The sequence below is a fragment of the Neopelma chrysocephalum genome, unplaced genomic scaffold, assembly GCF_003984885.1.
Source record: "Neopelma chrysocephalum unplaced genomic scaffold, ASM398488v2 Primary Assembly neopelma1_61b, whole genome shotgun sequence".
NCBI lineage: Eukaryota > Metazoa > Chordata > Aves > Passeriformes > Pipridae > Neopelma > Neopelma chrysocephalum.
This window is the reverse complement of record NW_020897717.1, coordinates 1,740,630-1,758,895: the sequence shown is the minus strand read 5'-3', so window position 1 is coordinate 1,758,895 and position 18,266 is coordinate 1,740,630. Positions and strand designations below refer to the sequence as shown.

Here is an 18,266-nt window from a genome sequence, read left to right as displayed (position 1 = left end):
GCTTTCAGGGCCACCTCATAGGTAGGAAAAGAGTGGGAATGAGGACAGATGCTGCTCCAGCACTATGGGGCTTCCTGTAGCTTGTCTATATCATGCAGGAGGTAAGCACCCATGAACCTAGCCCTAGAAACGCTTTATCATCAGTGCCAGCACAATAATGATCTCTAACTGATTATATGCAGGGATAATTAGCTCAGTCCATATTCCTACTAAGTTATACAACTTTTAGGGCCTGAACTTCACAGTGCTGCAGTACCTGTACCTCCCCAAGCCTAGTGGGCTCTGAGAGGTCTGAGGTGAATTGTGCATTGAAATGAGCTTTTCCTATCACAAGGAAAGGAATGATTCTGAAACACTTCTAATACTGGCTGCTGCATCTTCAGAGGCTATATTTATGAATTACTTCCTTCTTATTACTATCTGTATTGGTTGAGGACTTGCTTGTTCAAGTGAAAGTTAAATAGCTGGATAAACATCACAATTCAGTTGACTCAGGTTTCAGCAAACGACTAATGCAAAGCCATGAAGGAATGATGGAAATAAGTAGGGGGGAGAGAATGGAAAAAATAAAATGTATTGGGTACAGTGTTAGTTAAGGCAGATGCTATTAATTACTGTCTTTTCATGTCCCCAGTCTCCAAAAACCATTAATAACTTGCCCTTATGTCTTTTTCTTACGACGTGACCCAGTATTAAAAGAACCATGGAGGGGAGAGTATGTGGAGAGATGGTTGTTGAATATCAAAAATCCATCATAGGTTTACTGATTTGTGTTGAATTTCTCAGCTCTCTTCAATTTCAAGTATATTTTTAAATCAAGAATTTTCTTTTTGCAGCTAAATGGCACATTCTTTTGATTTCTGATTGTTAAATTGTCTCCAGAACACTAAGCCCCCACACATGAGTTCAGAGAAAGAGAGGGTTTGTGGTTTTTTCGCGGGGGTGGGAATGAGTGGATGGTGGTGTGGTATCATCTTCCTGTGACTCAGTACATCTTTCTACCCTGTTCTTTTGCACATGCATTGTTCTGATTGGGAAGACACTTTTAGTGTGCTGTACTACCTCGCACGGGTTGTACCAGATGATGGCAGTGGAGGCTCATTAGACAGTGGGTTTTCAGCGCAGAGCCTGGGCAGTTTCTTCTAGCCTTTGGTACAAAGCAGCATCTGCTCAGAGCTGCTTTGCTTACTTCAGTAGTGAATCCTGATCAGTTTATACGTCATCAGAGTGACTGTTTTAACACAACCAATTTAAGTTAATTATATTCAGGAAGAAGTAAATTTATCATGTTAAAATAAAAGGGGAATTTGTGATACTGGCAGAGATCTAGACTAAGCATTTCTGGCTGCTAAGCTACTTTTTTTTTCTTTTTTTTTTTTTTCCCTCTTTCTTTAAGTAAACTCGTTGCACTGATGGCTGGGGAGGAAGGATGGGACAGGACAGCAGAGGCAATTGAAAAGAACCAAATATTACAGCTCTCTATCTCATAATTTTAAAGCTGATGCTGTGACTCTAGGGACTTGCTCATGATTTTTCAGTTGTGGAGCTGAGAATGCCATACAAGTCACTTCTATGCAGAGGACTTCAGACAGTTGGACTCTTTGTTCTTTTTCAAGTTAAATTGTTAGTTGCATACAGGTCTTAACACTTGATAACAGTATGTTGAAGAGAAAACTACAGATAGTTTCACAGAGCCTCACCTTGAGTCTGTTATCATCTGTTTTTATGCAAATTCTTGAGATAGTGGCTAGTTCAGCTTCATGGAGGAAATCGATGTGTTACTGAGAAGGACAATTAATGTCAAGTAAAGAATCAAGCTCCTTTCCAAAGAACTCAATGACGTTCACAGGAGTGAGTCACAATAGGAAACTTCATGTATAAGGCATGGCAATGGGGTAAATGACAGTTGAGAAGGTTTCTTGAGGATTTGTTGAGGTTTTAGTGTCCTTACATGGCAAGGAAGAGCCTGTCCTAGGCTGTGATTATGGAACCAATGAAAGCAGGTCCAGCCTCACAAGATTAACGTATAGGAGTTAAAGCCCAAGGCATTCTGGCAAAGGAGTTCACAAAGGGTGGAGTTAAGATGATAATGGAGAAAAAGAGATTCTCAGGAATTTAGAGGTACTATATAAAGATTCTGAAGAATCTGGATGGACTCTATTCCATGTGTTCCAGCTGCTGCAAGTCCTTCTTTGGCCTGTTTGTCTCTTCCATATTCTTTCTCTGCAGCTAATGCTATTAGTGTCTTGCTGGCCTCTTGCCCTACATAGTGTCTTTGTGGCCTTTTTCCTTAGTCTTCTCAAACAGCACTGCCAAAGACACTGTCACTTTCACCTTCATCACTTTCCTTTGAGATACTATTTCCATTCTGTTAGCTGTATTCTGCTTTAGGTACTTCAACTCCCCCCAGAAGGCTTGATGTGTTTCTCAAGTCCTTACCAGAATGCTTTCTCACTGGGATATGGGAAGGATGTAATCTTCTTTCCTCATTAAGACCAACTGAGGAGCATTAGCTTCTTTCCCCACTGACAAGATTTGAGTCCCCATGTTTCCTGTTGCAGCACCTTCTGCGCTGTACCCTTCTTCTTCCATTTAAATGAGAGCCTCATCTATTTCCACTAATAATTAAAAGCAGCATGCAAATTTTGCTGAAAAAACAAAGCAAGTTCTAACCTGCAGGCTGGGCACACATGGTTCCCTAATCCCAAAGGTTTAAAGAACAGGTGTGTATGAACTAAAACCTGTTGTTTAAAGTGCCCCAAAGCCTATGTAGTTTTTGTCCAGTCTTGGCATTTGAATGGAACTGCATTTATAACTTCTGATCATGTGGGTTGGACAGCCCTGGCCATCTGATGATTCCTTCTCTCCACTGTTATGCTTCTGTGCTTTCTTCATTGCTGTCTTTGACATGTAATGTCATCCCAGTTTTTTTGTTATCTCATCTTCTGCAGAGTTTTTCCATAGAACCCTCTCTCCAATGCCTTGAAGGGTCATCTTCAGAGTTCCTTTAAAGATGTAGTACTAAACATGATTAAAGAAGAGAAGCTAACTTGCTGCTGGTTTTATCTCTCAGATGTCTTTATCCCTTGCCGACACAAAAGTCTCTCCTTTCTTTGTTTATTCTCCTCCTAGTTAGTTTGGACTAATGCAGAGGTCAAAGCAAGTTGAGAGTGGGGCACAAGATGAAAATTCCTGAAGTCAAATGATCTCAGGGTGGTGTAATTTCAGACAAGGTGCTAGGAAAATGCTTTGTGTTGAGGCTGCAGTTGTAGATGGGAGAGTATGTCCTCTCTAGCCTGAATGTGCCCCTTTATATTGGGTGGGGAGATGCCATTGCCTAGTGCTGCATTACCATTTTCTGCTGCATAGCTAAGAGTTCATTTGTATGAATTTCAAAGGTCCTTTTTTAAATATAAAATAGGACAAATAAGCCGTCTCACCATGTGGAAAGGAAGGGAAAGACCTTCTTCCTGTTCTTTCCATCTCTGGTTATCACAGTATAATAGCTCCTAAAAGCAAAACCCCAAAGGATTAGGGGATAGCAAAGAGTCAAGGAGCAGGCTATTGATGAGTGGTGCTATTAAGCACATTGTTACAGACAATTAGTAGTTGCCACAGATGATTCCCATGGGGGAGGAAAAAAAAAGTACAAGTTCAGGGCAGTGTAATGCTTTGGGCCAGCAAAAGTTTCTTGAGCACTCTGACTCTCTGTAGTGCTGCCCAGTGTCTGGTGGTGTTCCTGAGAGGTGGCCAAGTTTCCACCCATTGCTGGTGGACAATCCATTGAGAAAGTCAGTTAAAGTAACTTAATGTCTCAGGTTAGTTAAAATATGGAGTAACAACCTGGGGCCTCTGACATTTGAATCCTCTGTGAACCTCAGGCTTGTGTAGGGGAGTTCTCTGCTGAAGAGCCCCCCACTTTGGATGCATTGATCATTACCCTGCCTTGTGACAGCTGACAGAGCTGCTTTATGGGCTTGGCCAAGTAGGATGTGGCACAGCGGACCATGGGAGATAGCTCAGAGGATGTTGCTGCGAGTGATATTCCCACATCCACCAGTTATCTCCTGAGCACTGGCAAATTTGGTCTGCTTTCCTGCCTGCATAACATCTTGTCCGATTGAGACAGCTTCCATTGTATACACAAATAAATACAGTACAAATAAGACTGCAGTACTCATCTGAAGCATTGTTCTGGCCTTTCACTCACTGAAGCAGTGTGCAACCAAATTTGCTGACGTGTGGAATTTCATAGGGCTTAAAACTCTGTTCAAACGCGTTTTTCGGCCTACCAGCCTTAGTTATTGGTCTCTACTTCAAAACAGCACTAGCTAAAATGAATAGTGATGGGCAGCTTCCACCACATGCCCTGGTTCAACCTGCCAGGGTCCCAGTGAGCTCTGCCATGTAAGACACAGTTCCTGAGAATCTGCCCACTAGCTTTAATAATCAAATTCTTTAAATTCTTGGTTTGTTCTAATCATAAAACTGAGAAGCCAGTGCAAGAACTGTGGCTGCTTGGGGCTTCCATGTCCTGCTTCTGTCTCTACCACAATTGGGAGGCCTTAGCAAGGTCATCCTCCATGGATGGATAAATTGGAAATAACTGACTTCCCATGTCAGGTGTCCTGAGCTCAGTGGCTCTGTCCAGCTGCCAGGTGTTCCTGAACTTGAAGCAGACTTGATGGGTATAATACGAAATCTCACAAGAAGCTTGAGAAGCCAAATATGTTTTCATATAGTTATTCTCATGGAGGCAATCAAAGTATGAGGGAGAATAGGATCCCCTGATCTTCAGTTGAGTGTAGGTGGTACCAGATGACCTCTGAAAATCTTAATGCTTGTAAGATCATAAGATAATTCAGACTTCCTGGTGCCTCAGAAGGTCTCTGGTGCAACTGTGTGCTTAAAGCAGTCAGCTATGAGGTCAAACCAGGGTAATGAGGGCTTTATCAAGGACACCTTCCAGCTGAACTGGACCTTTGCTCACATTTTCAGGAATCAGACAAACATATAAGGCTGTGTGAGTGATCAATAGGTTTGTTTGTGTATTTTTCCACTTTGAATTATACAAAGACAACTTTTCTGTCTAAAGTGAATTTGCATGTTCTTATTTTTTCTCAATAACACATTTGAATTTTTCATGAGCAAAACCTTTCATTTATCCCAGATTAAAACATTCAGGTTACTTGTAAAGATCACAAGGAAAAGGAAAGTTTAGATTTTCTGAAAAATGTTAGAGGAGGAGCTGTTGATGGGAGGAGCTAGATAGTTTGAGGTTATAACTTCCTCCAGTGCCTGGGAGAAGAAGAATGTGGCTCACTGGAGATCACCCCAAATGCCAAGTGGAGCATTTTTGAGTATTTAAATGTCTAATGCAAAATAAAGTAATTCTGGGACTGACACCCCTCACTGAGCTGTCCAATGGCCCTGTGGGTCAAACACTCCTGTTGTTCAAGACACCTAGCTCCTAGGCTTAGATGAGTGTGTGGCTGTTCAAAGCAAAATACTGTCAACAAGAGCACTCTGTAAATTTGGGATTAGGTCATTCCTTAGGAAATGATGGCTTGTATACTCTCGAGTAGGAGAAACAATTAAACCAAATCTCCCCAAAAATGTGTTTGAATGCTAAAACCACTGATAAAGTTACAGATTAGGGAAGCAGCTCTTCCTCCAGCTTTTTTTTTTTTTTTTAAGTCCATTGGGTTTTTTCCGCAGATGAAATTTTTTGTAAGTTTGCAGATTATTTTCAGCCTGTGAAAGACACTTGGTTTTTGTTCTAAGGACTTTTTGCTGAAACTACTCTTTCACATCCAGGCAGTGAGAACAGGAGCTAAACAAATCTTTCATTGTGGGTAGCAGGAAGTTGCAGTTGCCTTAGTTGAACTGAGAATACTGCAAATAGGATATTGTCTTGTGAATGAAAAGATCTTTTACTAATAAGTCTCATCTTCTTAACAAGTCCACAGAGCTTCCAAAGCCCATATGTTAAGGGAATGTAATGGGAAAGCAGGGAAAACATCCTGAATTACTAAATATGTATAACAGAAGCACATGAGTTAAAGCACGTGGATGTGAACATTTAGAAATAAAACCACTCTTATTTTGCTTTTTCTAAAGAAGCTTAACTTACTTTACACTTTATTTCAAAATGAGAGTGCTGTACATGCGCTTAATCCAGCTTCAGTGAAAACACATTTTGATGTCTATGCAGTGTTTAGTGACCATTCTTCAGTGTCTCTTGGATCAGGCAGGTACATCCCAGCAGCAGGTGACATCCCAGCAGCAAGCTCATGAGGGATGTGACACAACTGCCAGTGTAGTTTTAGTCTCTGAGTTTGCTTCAGCTCTTCTAATGTATAGCCCACAGTGGTATAAGACACCAATTACCCTCATTCCATTTACTGAAGAGAATATGTCCTATTTACCCGTTCCTGCTTGAGTTTTATAACAGTTGAGGTTTATATACAACTAGGTTGGCATCTATTTGTCTCATGCAAAGGCAAGTGGATGTCATCAGCCAGGAATAAATTTCTGGCCATTTTACATAATCTGAAGTCTCCTGTGCTATTTGATTAAACTTTGTATCCTGTATAAAAAGTTAATGGGACTGTGGCTTTTTGGCATATGTTGAGCAACTGCTCATCAAGTCTTCAGAAAATTGTCTTGAGCTGCTGAGCCCAAGGGAAAAGGGAAGCAGAGAAATCAAATGCAAAGCAGATCTGGTGTTTGGAGTGCTGGGCTTACTGTCCACATTAGACCTTCTTACATTATTGAATTTGCCACTCTAAATTAGTTGTAATGTACAGTTTAACCGTACATGCTCTCCAGTCAGCACTATGTGGCATCCCCAAAATTCTGGAGGCTGCTGTGCTTCACATGATCTGAGATCACAGGCCTTTCTTCTCTTATCTGATTTTTTTTTCAGAGATGGAATAACTTGGAAAGCTGTGGTAAGAAGAACTGTCTAAGACATTACACAGTCTTTTAAAACTTAATATAGAAGGAAAAGAGGGGCACAGGGGATGGGGAAACCACTGTGGGAATGGCTGGCCATAAATGTATGTAAATAATGTTCAGACTCCAGCCGTACAGTAAATGCCCCCCCCCCACCCCAGCACTTTCTCCTGGGGCCAGATCCGTCCACAAAAAGGAAGAACTGGAACTAATCCACTGAAATGTGGCATAGCCAGTGTGAAATGCATCGCTCTAGGCACATATCCCTTTAATTCACTTAGGTGAGATTACCAACCGGATGTACTTGCCTGCATGTCTCATTTACCGCACCTGTTAGTCTAGAAGTGGTGAAAGCTGGCAGAAATCAGCAATTACATGTGGGGAAAAGTGCATAAACATTATAAAGCTGCTCACAAGCAAAGAACAGTGGATCAAGGGTTGGGCTTGATGATCTCAGAGGTCCTTTCCAACCCAGCTGATTCTATGATTCTATGAACATAGCACTGGAATGAAGTCCTAATTTAGCCCCTTTGTTTGACTGTATTGAAAAACTATCTCTAGTTATGTAACAGCATCCCATTCTTTCTGAGAGATGCTCTGCCCTCTCCCAGGGACAGGCTGTTGGGGCTGCTTTGGAGGTGTATTATGTGCTGTCATATATGTTAGACTCAGAGGCTCACAAATCATTCAAGTCTAAAATTATTGGAGGGAAAGTCCTCCAAATAGTAAAACTTCAAATTTGTATGGCTGCATATTAGAAATAGTTTGCCCCAGACCTTTTTCTGGGTGTAATTGCACATGCACAGTTAACTGCAGAGTTGTCCATGGTGAGAGATTTTTGTTAGCACAAAATGTGGCACAGGACGTGTAAATATCCCTACATTGTTGGTCAGTGGCTTATTGCAGCTGGCATGTGACAGAAGTTACTGAAGGAATGGGACTCTATCTGATTAACCACAAGTGTTTGCGCTCTCACTTATCTGGGGTACAGAGCCCAACCCTGGGACCTCTCCCTCCTGGGCACTGCTCACTTGCCCTGGGGCTACACCACCTAAAAGCAGGTAGCAAGGCACCGGTGCTTGTGCTGTGCTAACTTTGGGTGTCGCCGGGAGGGGATATCATTATTTGTGGTGAAAAGATAATCTTGCATATGGACGTACACCAATCTCTAATGAGCAGAGGTGATTTTGAAATGTAGTCAAGGCCACAGGTCTCTGACTGGCTAAATCACAGTTGAAATGCTTGTGGTGTGCTATTTCTTCCCCTGTCTTAGAAAGCATCCTATGAAATAAACCATAGTTAAATCTGACTTTCCTGTGGCATAAAACACTTGAAACTAAAGAAGTGCGAGTTTGCAGATTTACAGGACATTTTAAAAAGAAAGTGCGGGGAACAAAGACAAATATTGCAGCAGTGATTTTGAAGGCATAATCACCTGAGGATACAAGCAAGGCTGTGCTTGCAAGGCAGGACTTTTTATTACATTCTAGAGAACCATTTTGACAATTTAAGGTGTATTTGGTACTTGTGGCGCAAATGAGGAGTATAAGCAAGGAGGCAGTGTGAAGTTCACTAGTCGTGTGGGACAAAGGTAGAAAAGGGTGGTTGTTATAATTAAAACACTTGTTGTGATTCAGAGACCATCTGACAGCCATGCAGGATCATTTACCAGCAAACCCCATGCCAACAATGCTTACAAAAACTGAGCTAAACGGAAGGTTTGCATTTACGTCAGATCCCAGCCAGGACAGTGGGTAGGGGAGAGGAAATTCACTGGTAAATGGAAAAGGAACTAAGCAAAATTGGCAGGGAAAGAAGTGTTATTTTCCAGCCCACAATAGGATATGACAAACAATGGATGTAACTTACAGTTATTTATAAAAAAGGTCCTTTTGGAGCAGTGACCTTCTTGCCTAACTTCTTTAGAAGATGGAGGTTCACCCCTCCAGGGTAGGAGGGCAAGCAAAGAGTATTTTAGATTTAATGCCTCATTCCTTCCCTGCCTAGGCTATGGGAACCTGAGCCTCAGCACTGCAGTTGGTCGAATCTTCTGCATCGTGTTTGCACTTTTTGGAATTCCCTTGAACCTTGTAGTCCTGAATGAAATTGGGCAGCTGATGCTGCTTGGGGTTCAGCATTGTGCCCATCGCCTAGAGGACGTGTTTCCTTGGCAGGTAAGCAATGTGCATGGGTATACCTCAAGGAAACAAAAGACAGAGGACATTGTCTGGTATTTGAGATCCTCCAGCTAACAAGGACAGCCTGCCTACCTATTTGGCCAAAAAGGCAATAATATTCAGGAATAGCTGGAAGCAAATAAATTTAGTTTATGACAGCCCTATGAGGTGTCAGATAAGGTTGTTTATTAATTGAGGGAAATTCTGTGATGAATGACTTCCTCTACAGCAACAGAAGTGCTAAAGCATGAGAGCCATGCACAGTCCTAGACTATCTGGTCTGTTTATCATCAGTCATAGTTAGAATTGCCTGAGTAAGTTATATGGGAACATTTGTCGAATAGGCTTTAAACTGGCATGAATTTAGGACTCATGGAGGTGATGCCCAGTTTGTGACTGGATGTCGAAGTTTAACCCCATCTGGCAGCTAAGCACCATGCAGCCACTCACTCCCTCCCTCCCAGTGGGATGGGGAAGAAAATCAGAAGAATAAAAGTGAAAAATGTCATGGGTTGAAGTAAAGACAGTTTAACAGGTAAAGCAAAAGCTGTGCATGCAAGCAGAGAAAAACAAAACAAGGAATTTGTTTACCACTTTTCATCAGCAGGCACGTGTTCAGCCATCTCCAGGAAAGCAGGGCTTCTTCATGTGTAACTTGGGAAAGACAAATGCTATCACTCTGAATATCCCCCCTCTTCCTTCTTCCCCTAGCTCTGTATGGTGAGCATGATGCCATATGGTATGGAATATCCCTTTGATCAGTTGGGGTCAGCTGTCCTGGCTGTGTCCCCTCCCAAATTCCTGTGTACTCCCCATCTACTCACTGGTGGGGTGGGATGAGAAGCAGAAAAGCCCTGTATTATCAATACTATTTTCAGCACAAATCTAAAGTACAGCCCCACACTATCTACTATGAAGAAAATAACCATCCCAGGTAAAATCAACACACTGGGAGATCCACACCGTTTATTATAGTGGAATGTAATGAATGTTTGCATATTTTTGTGGAGTCCTTCATAAGCTTTTTTTCTTCCTGTTTTACTAGAATAAAGCTTCTCTCCTGATGAAGACCTGTGCACTGGTAACTGGCTTGTTATTGTTCCTCTTGCTACCTCCCTTCTTATTCTCTGACAAAGAAGGCTGGTCTTATGAAGAAGGCTTCTACTATTCCTTCATTACCCTCAGCACTATAGGGTTTGGAGATTATGTGATTGGTGAGTAGTTCACATTTCGTCGCTTCCACCTACTAAACAGCAAAGTCAAATGCATGGCATATGAAGCTCCCCACTTGGCAGTTTGACACCGCTAGCAATCCACAGGCCTGATGATAAATATATTGTAATAGGCGTTTGACAGGTTGGGGAAGACGTGATTCCTGTGATAGCAATGCACCTGTAGGGTGAACAAAGAAATTGTTTCCCCGTCAATGAGTAGTCTCCCAGCATGCATGTGGTCTGTCCCCTGAATGACTACACCACCAGGCTGGAGTGCTCTGTTTTTAATCACAGCAGTGGCTGATGGCACACTTATTGCACTCCAATGCATCAGCAGCAATTAGTTTCAGCAGATGCTACTCTGCATCACCATTAACAGACCATGACCATTTCTTCTGTCAAAACCCTAGACAACTGCTTTCTAAAAGGCAGCTTAAGTCACTTAGGTGTGGACTGTCAGGCACCAGGCACAGCCTAGTTTTGGATGCCAAAAGCCTTTGCCAGAGGAAGTGGGATTGGACCCACGCCCGTTGCATTTGCTGAAACACAGGACACACCTTTTTGATAACGACTTTCTCATTAAAAACAAATTGATTATAGAAACACATGCACCCTGAAATCCCTGAGAGACAGAAAGACTAAAACATCTTATTATGGATTCTCTATTTTCTTTTCTTCATAGCGCTTGGTTGATGGTTAGACAGCTTTGTGGCAGTTACTTTAGGACTTGTGTATAATGCGTCAGAGTTATGATTAGAGCTTGTGTAGGCACAAATAAATAAGCTGGAATCAAGTTATCTTGGGTAAGGATAGCCAGATGAAGCTTAACAAAAGCTAGGTTAGTTCAGCATTTTCCTGAGCTGATTTTACAGATGATGCTGAATTCTGTGTGGCAGCAGCTTTACTTCTCTCAGTTTCTGGTAATGAATTTGTTATACCTCCCTCTTCCAGGTGTACCTTCACCTATGTAGTACCTTTGTAACTGGCATACTGCCATAAGTATAGAATCATAGAATCAGCCAGGTTGGAAAGGACCTCCGAGATCATCAAGTCCAACCCTTGATCCACTACCGCCGTGGTTGCCAGACCATGGCACTAAGTGCCACATCCAGTCTCATCTTAAAAACCTCCAGGGACAGAGAATCCACCACTTCCCTGGGCAACCCATTCCAATGGCTGATTACTCTCTCTGTAAAGAATTTCTTCCTAATATCCAACCTAAACCTCCCCTGGCACAGCTTAAGACCATGCCCTCTTGTCTTGCTGATAGTTGCCTGGGAGAAGAGAGCGACCCCCACCTGGCTACAAACTCCTTTCAGGGAGTTGTAGAGTGATGAGGTCTCCCCTGAGCCTCCTCTTCTCCAGGCTAAATAACCCCAGCTCCCTCAGTCCCTCCTCATAGGACTTGTGTTCGAGTCCCTTCGCCAGCCTTGTTGCTCTCCTCTGGACCTGCTCCAGCACCTCAGTATCCTTTCTGAACTGAGGGGCCCAGAACTGGACACAGTACTCAAGGTGTGGCCTCACCAGTGCTGAGTACAAGGGAAGAATCACTTCCCTGGTCCTGCTGGCCACACTGTTCCTGATCCAGGCCAGGATGCCATTGGCCTTCTTGGCCACCTGGGCACACTGCTGGCTCATGTTCAGCTTCCTGTCAATCCAAACTCCCAGGTCCCTTTCTGCCTGGCTGCTCTCCAGCCACTCTGTCCCCAGCCCGTTGTGCTGCATGGGGTTGTTGTGACCAAAGTGCAGGACCCAGCACTTGGCCTTGCTGAACCTCATCCTGTTGGAATCAGCCCAACTCTCCAGTCTGTCCAGGTCCCTCTGCAGAGCCCTCCTGCCTTCCAGCTGATAGATATGCTAGGTTCAGCATGGGAATAACTGAATGTGTCAAGTGTCCTGTGGTATGTACTGGCCAAACAATTTTGGCCTTTCAATCCTGTATGTGTGGTTTTATGTCTAAACTTAAAAATGAGGTTCAAGTGACCATCATACTGTTTCCCCACTAGTGTGATAGAAAACTGGGAGGAGTAGCTGACGTGCTGGAAAGCAGCTCTACAGAAAATGGCCTGGGGGTCCTTTGTGGACAACAAATTGCCCATGATCCAGCAGAGTGCCCTTGTGGCCAAGAAGGCCATTGGTATCCTGGAATGCATCAGGAAGAGCAGGTCGAGGGAGATGATCCTGCCCCTCTACTCAGCCCTAGTGAGGCCACATGTAGAGTGCTGTGTTCAGTTCTGGACTCTTCAGTACAAGAGAGACATGGAGTTCCTGCAGTGGGTCCAATGGAAGGCTACAAACATCATGAAGGGACTGGAGCATCTCTCTTAGAAGGACAGGCTGAAGGAGCTGGACCTGTTTAGCCTGGAGAAGAGAGGCCTGAGAGGAGATCTTATCAAAGCATATCTTGAGAGTGGGTGTCAAGAGGATGGGATCAAACCTGTTTCAGTAATGTACAGTGACAGGTCAAGGGTAGGTGGGCACGAACTGAAACATGGGAAGATTCATTTGGATATGAGGAAAAACTTAATTTTGAGGGTGACAGAGCACTGGCATGGACTGCCCAGAGATGATGTGGAATCTCTTTCTCTGGAGATATTAAAAATCCACCTGAACACAATCCTGTTCAACCTGTTCTGGGCGAGGGAAATTCTGGGGGATATAATATGCCAGGAGTGATGTCCTGTGTTCACTTTGGACACAGCTGCTCTGTTTTGGGAAATATGTAAGCCAGGCTGTGGCACTTGCATTTGAAGTCATAGAGTGGTCCCTTGCCAGTTTTATTTAGTAATATTGATGTAGCTTCTCTTACTGGCCCTGAAATTTGCTAATTTACACACTCTGTAAGCCCTTCTATTGGAGACAGGGTGCCATGTAGGTCCTATACTGCTTCAGATCTTCTCACCCTCAAGTCTGCACCTATCGTGCTGTGGGGAAAGCATTCTCCTTGGAAGCCTCAAATAGCCCTTTGCTCATATTTTCATTTATTTCTTAGAAACAAACAATTTTTAAACCTTTGAATTTAGCATTGGTGAAAAGTTCTTGTTTGAATAATGCATATAATACTCTTCCTGTTTGAAGTTCACCTTAAAGTAGAAAGCCAGCCAAAAGAGTAGTTACCACAGAAGTGGTTAGAATCATAGAATAGAATATTCTGAGTTGGAAGGGACCCATAAGGATTATTGAGTCCAGCTCTTAAGTGAATGGGGATCAAACCCGTAATCTTAGTGTTATTAGCACCATGCTCTAACCAACTAAGCTAATCTCAGGGTAGCTCCCAAACATTTACAGGGACTTAGTGACAACTTAATGTCTTGTGGTCCCATTATATTGAACACCTACAATGTATATTATATAATATATAATAATACTAAGTAAATGGGTGTAAAGAATTGGCTGTTTAATATGACTCTGCTAAACAGTTTCTACTTATCACAGTCTTGTAGACAGTAACAGTTCATAGACCATGATTTGGGAACTGCTAGGACAGTATTCTTGCACACAACCTATCACAGATGACAAAAACCTAAACACCTGTGGAGTGTTTTGATGGATGTCCCATTTTAACCCAGCCCTATGAGTGCTTTTCACTGGAATGTGATATGGAGTGTGGCCTCCAGGTTTGTGGAGGTACCACCTCGTATGTGTTAACTCCTCACATCCTGTCCCAAAATTATTGGGTTTTCTGTAGTATCTGCTGCACTGTAAGTATCCAGTTATAAAGTGACAAACCTTCCTAAGGTAAGGAAACTAAGTAATGACACCTGAGAAGCAGTGTAGGAAAAAGGCCATGCAAGAACTTCACTGCCATTGATTTGTATCCTGTGTCTGTAAGGGTACCCCGGACTGCTTTATGAAATAGCCCAGTCACTTCATAGGGCTTTTTCTGTATTAATGTTGCTACTGACACTAACTTATCCCATAAAAGTCTCTTTGCACTAAACATTGTGGAAACACAACTAGAAATATGGCTTTGCGCCAAAGGGATCACAGAGTACTAGCTGAGTAACCAGACAGAGGTAGTATAATTTCAAACTGTCTTCCAAGGCTTGGTTTTATCTTGGAGGTTTTAGGACTACTCAGGCCTCTTTCCTCCCACTCTCAGAGACTCTCTCACTTGCTTATGTGTGGTTTAACATGCATTGATACATAAAACCCACTTACCTCTCTGCCTGCAGGGCCCCCTGTTACATGCTAATACAATACTGTTATGCTGAGTAATAAGTGGAGAAATAAAATTGTGTGCTTAAATGTGAATAATTTCACTTTGACATAGATGCAATCTGGGATTTATTTTTCTTTCTTACGGGTAAACTTTGTGATTCTTAGGGAGTACTAGGTTGTTGGTGACATGTCATGAAACATACTTGCTTACAACATCTATTCACATGCTAAGTAGATGAGATACTCGTGTTTTATATAGAAACCACTAATATTAATTGGTATTTCAACTACCTTTTTGCTTTTATGTTTATTGTCTCTGAGGCACTCTTGATCCAATCTAGAAATGTTTGGGGTGATTCTATTCTAGGGATGAACCCAGATCGCACCTATCCAAGGTGGTACAAGAATGTAATCTCTCTGTGGATCCTCTTTGGGATGGCCTGGCTAGCATTGGTTATCAGATTTTGCATCAACCTTCTAGAGAGCTCCAGTGACTTCTGTCAATGCAACAAGAAGAGCACCGAGATGGCAGAAGACTTAATGGATAGTAATAAAAATAGTATGACAGGACTTCACAATGTGGACATCTGCAATGGCAAAGACACAAAAACAAAAGGACCGGGTGAATCTCATACCTAGACAGCTCCTACAGAAGCCCTCCAGGGGAGAAATATACCCTTGGTGTCCTGTAGGTTTCAGTGCACCAGAGATGCACCATTTAGAAATGAGGGAGTGGTGCTGCCCTGACCTTCACATGGGATGAAAGCTTCCCTATGACCTTGAAATGCTTCTATTCTTCATTGTGCAATGGCAACAGAATGTTTCATTTCCAGCACCACCAAGAATTACCAACGGGACTCTTAGCCAAAAGTAGATTGATGGAGATATTACCTGCCCTCCCACCTCAATATATGAGGTAACCTTTGAGATCCATTTGCAACATCAGCTGTTGTCCTTTTCTTTGCATGCAAAGTTCTTGCAGCCTCTAGTTGCTATGTCTGTGTCTGCCAGTGTGTGGCATTTTGCAAATGTCACAGCTAGAAAATCAAGTGGCATTTAATGAAGGAAACAAACAGTGTGTTGCTAAAAGACTTAAAGAAAAGCACTGTTTAAAGCTATTTGTCAGTCACGTGCACCATCACCTATATACTTGTGCTTGTGAAAGGTGGCAACAAGCTTTTGCTCTCTTATCACTAGTACATGGATGACAATGAGACAGAGCTTGTAGAGGTGTTTAATAGAAACAGATAATTAAATTTTTTTAAAAACAGTTTCTACATCAGAGGTCCTCTAATATTAGAAAGAGACTGAGTCGGCTATTCCTTACTTCAGAACTTACATGGGTTCATGCTTTGTAAAGTATTATGTAGACCAGATGTCATCAGCAGGTCATTTAGATAGATTATTTTGCCTCATCTTGGAAGTCATAAAAGGAGGACTAGAGGCACTTTAAAGTGGCAGTGCTTCCAACATTATCCTGTGGCCAGTGTTAACAAGGGCTACTTTAATCTAGAAGCAGATTGAGTTATCTTCAACTGTGATGAAGAGATGCTATTTTGGTGAGCTTCTCATGTCATAAATGAATAGTTTACCAGTTGTTTCTAACATATTTTATGTAATCACAACTGTCTGATCTGTGGAATGCCAGACCTGCTTATTTGGCCTTTGTGTCAGTCATGAAGCAGAACAGTTTGGTTTTTTTTAATTCCATTAAGTTCTCAAAAATCTTTTGATACATTATATCATTGATAAAGGCACAACAGAGTCTAAGTTGTACTGCCATTTGTATTCCTATATCTAGTCTTCTTATTTTCTTATTCCTGTTGTGCTACTTGCATCCTAGAACATTAACTTTGAAAACTTGACCATAGCAGCAAATTAGAATGAAGCATTTGGGTGAGCCGTCAGCTTTTGCATTGAACCAAGATTCCACATGAATGATAGAGAAAAGGCTGAAAAGACTGAAAATTCAATCCATTGGAGAATGCGACTCAGGAATTAGAAATATCCATAGCTATATTCACAGAAATGTAGTGAGTGAAAAGTTTACAGTCTTCAAGAACACAGAATCTGGAAGATATATTGTGAAAAAAGAGTTTCTATATATAGGCCAGTCTGAGTGGTGGAACTGATTACAGGAGCAAATGCTGGAAAGAAATCAGCTGGGTGAAATTTAGTCTATCAAACTTTTGCTGATTGCACAGTAGTAAATATTCTCTCAAATACTGTTTGAATAGGCAGCAAAGATAAGGAAGGGAGGCAGTGGACATGTCGGATCATACGGATGCAAAATAAATGCGTTTCAAATTTTTGAACGTTGAAGAATTTCTTTAACAGCCTTTATAATAAACATTTTTGTTTTGTCTGTGTTTCATCTTGCTTATTTTCACTGATGGATGTACAGTGTCGATTTTACTTATGTCATAATGGGCTGGCCTACACAAAGACCAAAGTTTATTTCTTTAAACACAAGTAAATCAATTCCACAGCATAAAACATGATACTCTTTTATCCTTGTCCTTTGCCCCCTTTTTCACATACAAAACTAAGTAAATGTAACTGTATTGTAAAATCTGGATGTCCAAAAGATAGTAGGAGTTTCTGCTGTTGAAGCACAGGAATGACTATGCTAAATCTATTTCAACTTCAATTTGAAATGTCAGAGATTCTGAGGATTTCTGTCAGCTCTGCTCTTTGATGAGAAGGCTTATCTTGAGAAGAGTTTCGTCTTTTGAATTTGAATGTTTATTAATCTCATTTAATTCACATTCCCATGTATTTTTAGTTTGTGAATGGGGTTTTCAAAAGTGCCTTGGAAGTTTGGGCACCTTGATTCCACTGAAGTGGAAACAGAGTTGCATGCCTTTGGGCAGCTAATATACACTTTGAGAGGTAAAAGGAAGACAAACTTTAGGAGTAGCCCCAAAAAAAGGAAAAAAACCCAGTAAATTCTTCATTGATCTTGGTACTTCCACCATATGTCGGGGCTCAGCCACAGACCTAAGCATGTGGCTGAGTCTCAAGATGCCTCATTTTCTGCTCCAAAATCTTTTCTGATTCACTTCCTTCTGCAGCTGTGCTGTTGCGTTACCCAGCAGCTCAGCACCAGCGTAGTCCTGCCATGCACTTTATGTGTGCATCTGAACTGCTTGCAAGCCATGTGTACCTCCAGAGCTGCAAGTTGCTTGCTTGGGGGTCTTGGATCCCTTTAAAAAATATTAAATTAGTCAAATGCCATCTCTGCCTGGGTTCTCTGACACTGAATTCACATGATGTCACTTATGAATATCCTTTTTTTGACAGTTCCTCAGCTAGCTTTTGATATGGACAATAGATACAATTGTGTCTGAATCCCAACAAACTGGCATTCCTCTAGTCTTTCTGATGTTTATAAAGCCGTGTTGTGGTTAAATGACATGGATGAATTTGTTCCCAGAGGGATGAGAAGAAAGTGGAGTTTTGCGACATCACAAAAAAAACGTAATCAATGTCTATTATACCAAAATATGAAAGGTTATCTTCTCAAGGGTAAAATAAAGAAAACAAAAGCATGGTGCTGTTATCATTCTTGTCACAGCTGACTTGCAGTCTTCTATAGTCTGCACTGGAAAATTACTGATGCTCCTTGGTTTATTTTTTATTTAATATCTCTTCCTGTTCCAATAAGTGTGCAGTTTTCATTAGTGATTTTAAGTTAGACTTTCACTGCTATTATTCTTCACAAGTCAATTTTTCCTTATTATTCTGTTTTCTACCT

General features: G+C 41.8%; 1 protein-coding gene across 1 annotated transcript in view; it reads left to right on the top strand.

Annotated features, from left to right (window-relative positions):
* Positions 1-17,616, top strand: part of KCNK17 (potassium two pore domain channel subfamily K member 17) — a 29,896-nt gene extending 12,280 nt beyond the window's left edge. Inside the window, exons 3-5 of the mRNA XM_027681904.1 lie at positions 8,965-9,131; positions 10,180-10,348; positions 14,877-17,616. Coding sequence (XP_027537705.1) covers positions 8,965-9,131; positions 10,180-10,348; positions 14,877-15,148 — 608 coding nt within the window. The 3' untranslated portion in view covers positions 15,149-17,616. The remainder of the gene's footprint in view (positions 1-8,964; positions 9,132-10,179; positions 10,349-14,876) is intronic.
* The last annotated feature ends 650 nt before the right edge of the window (positions 17,617-18,266 follow it).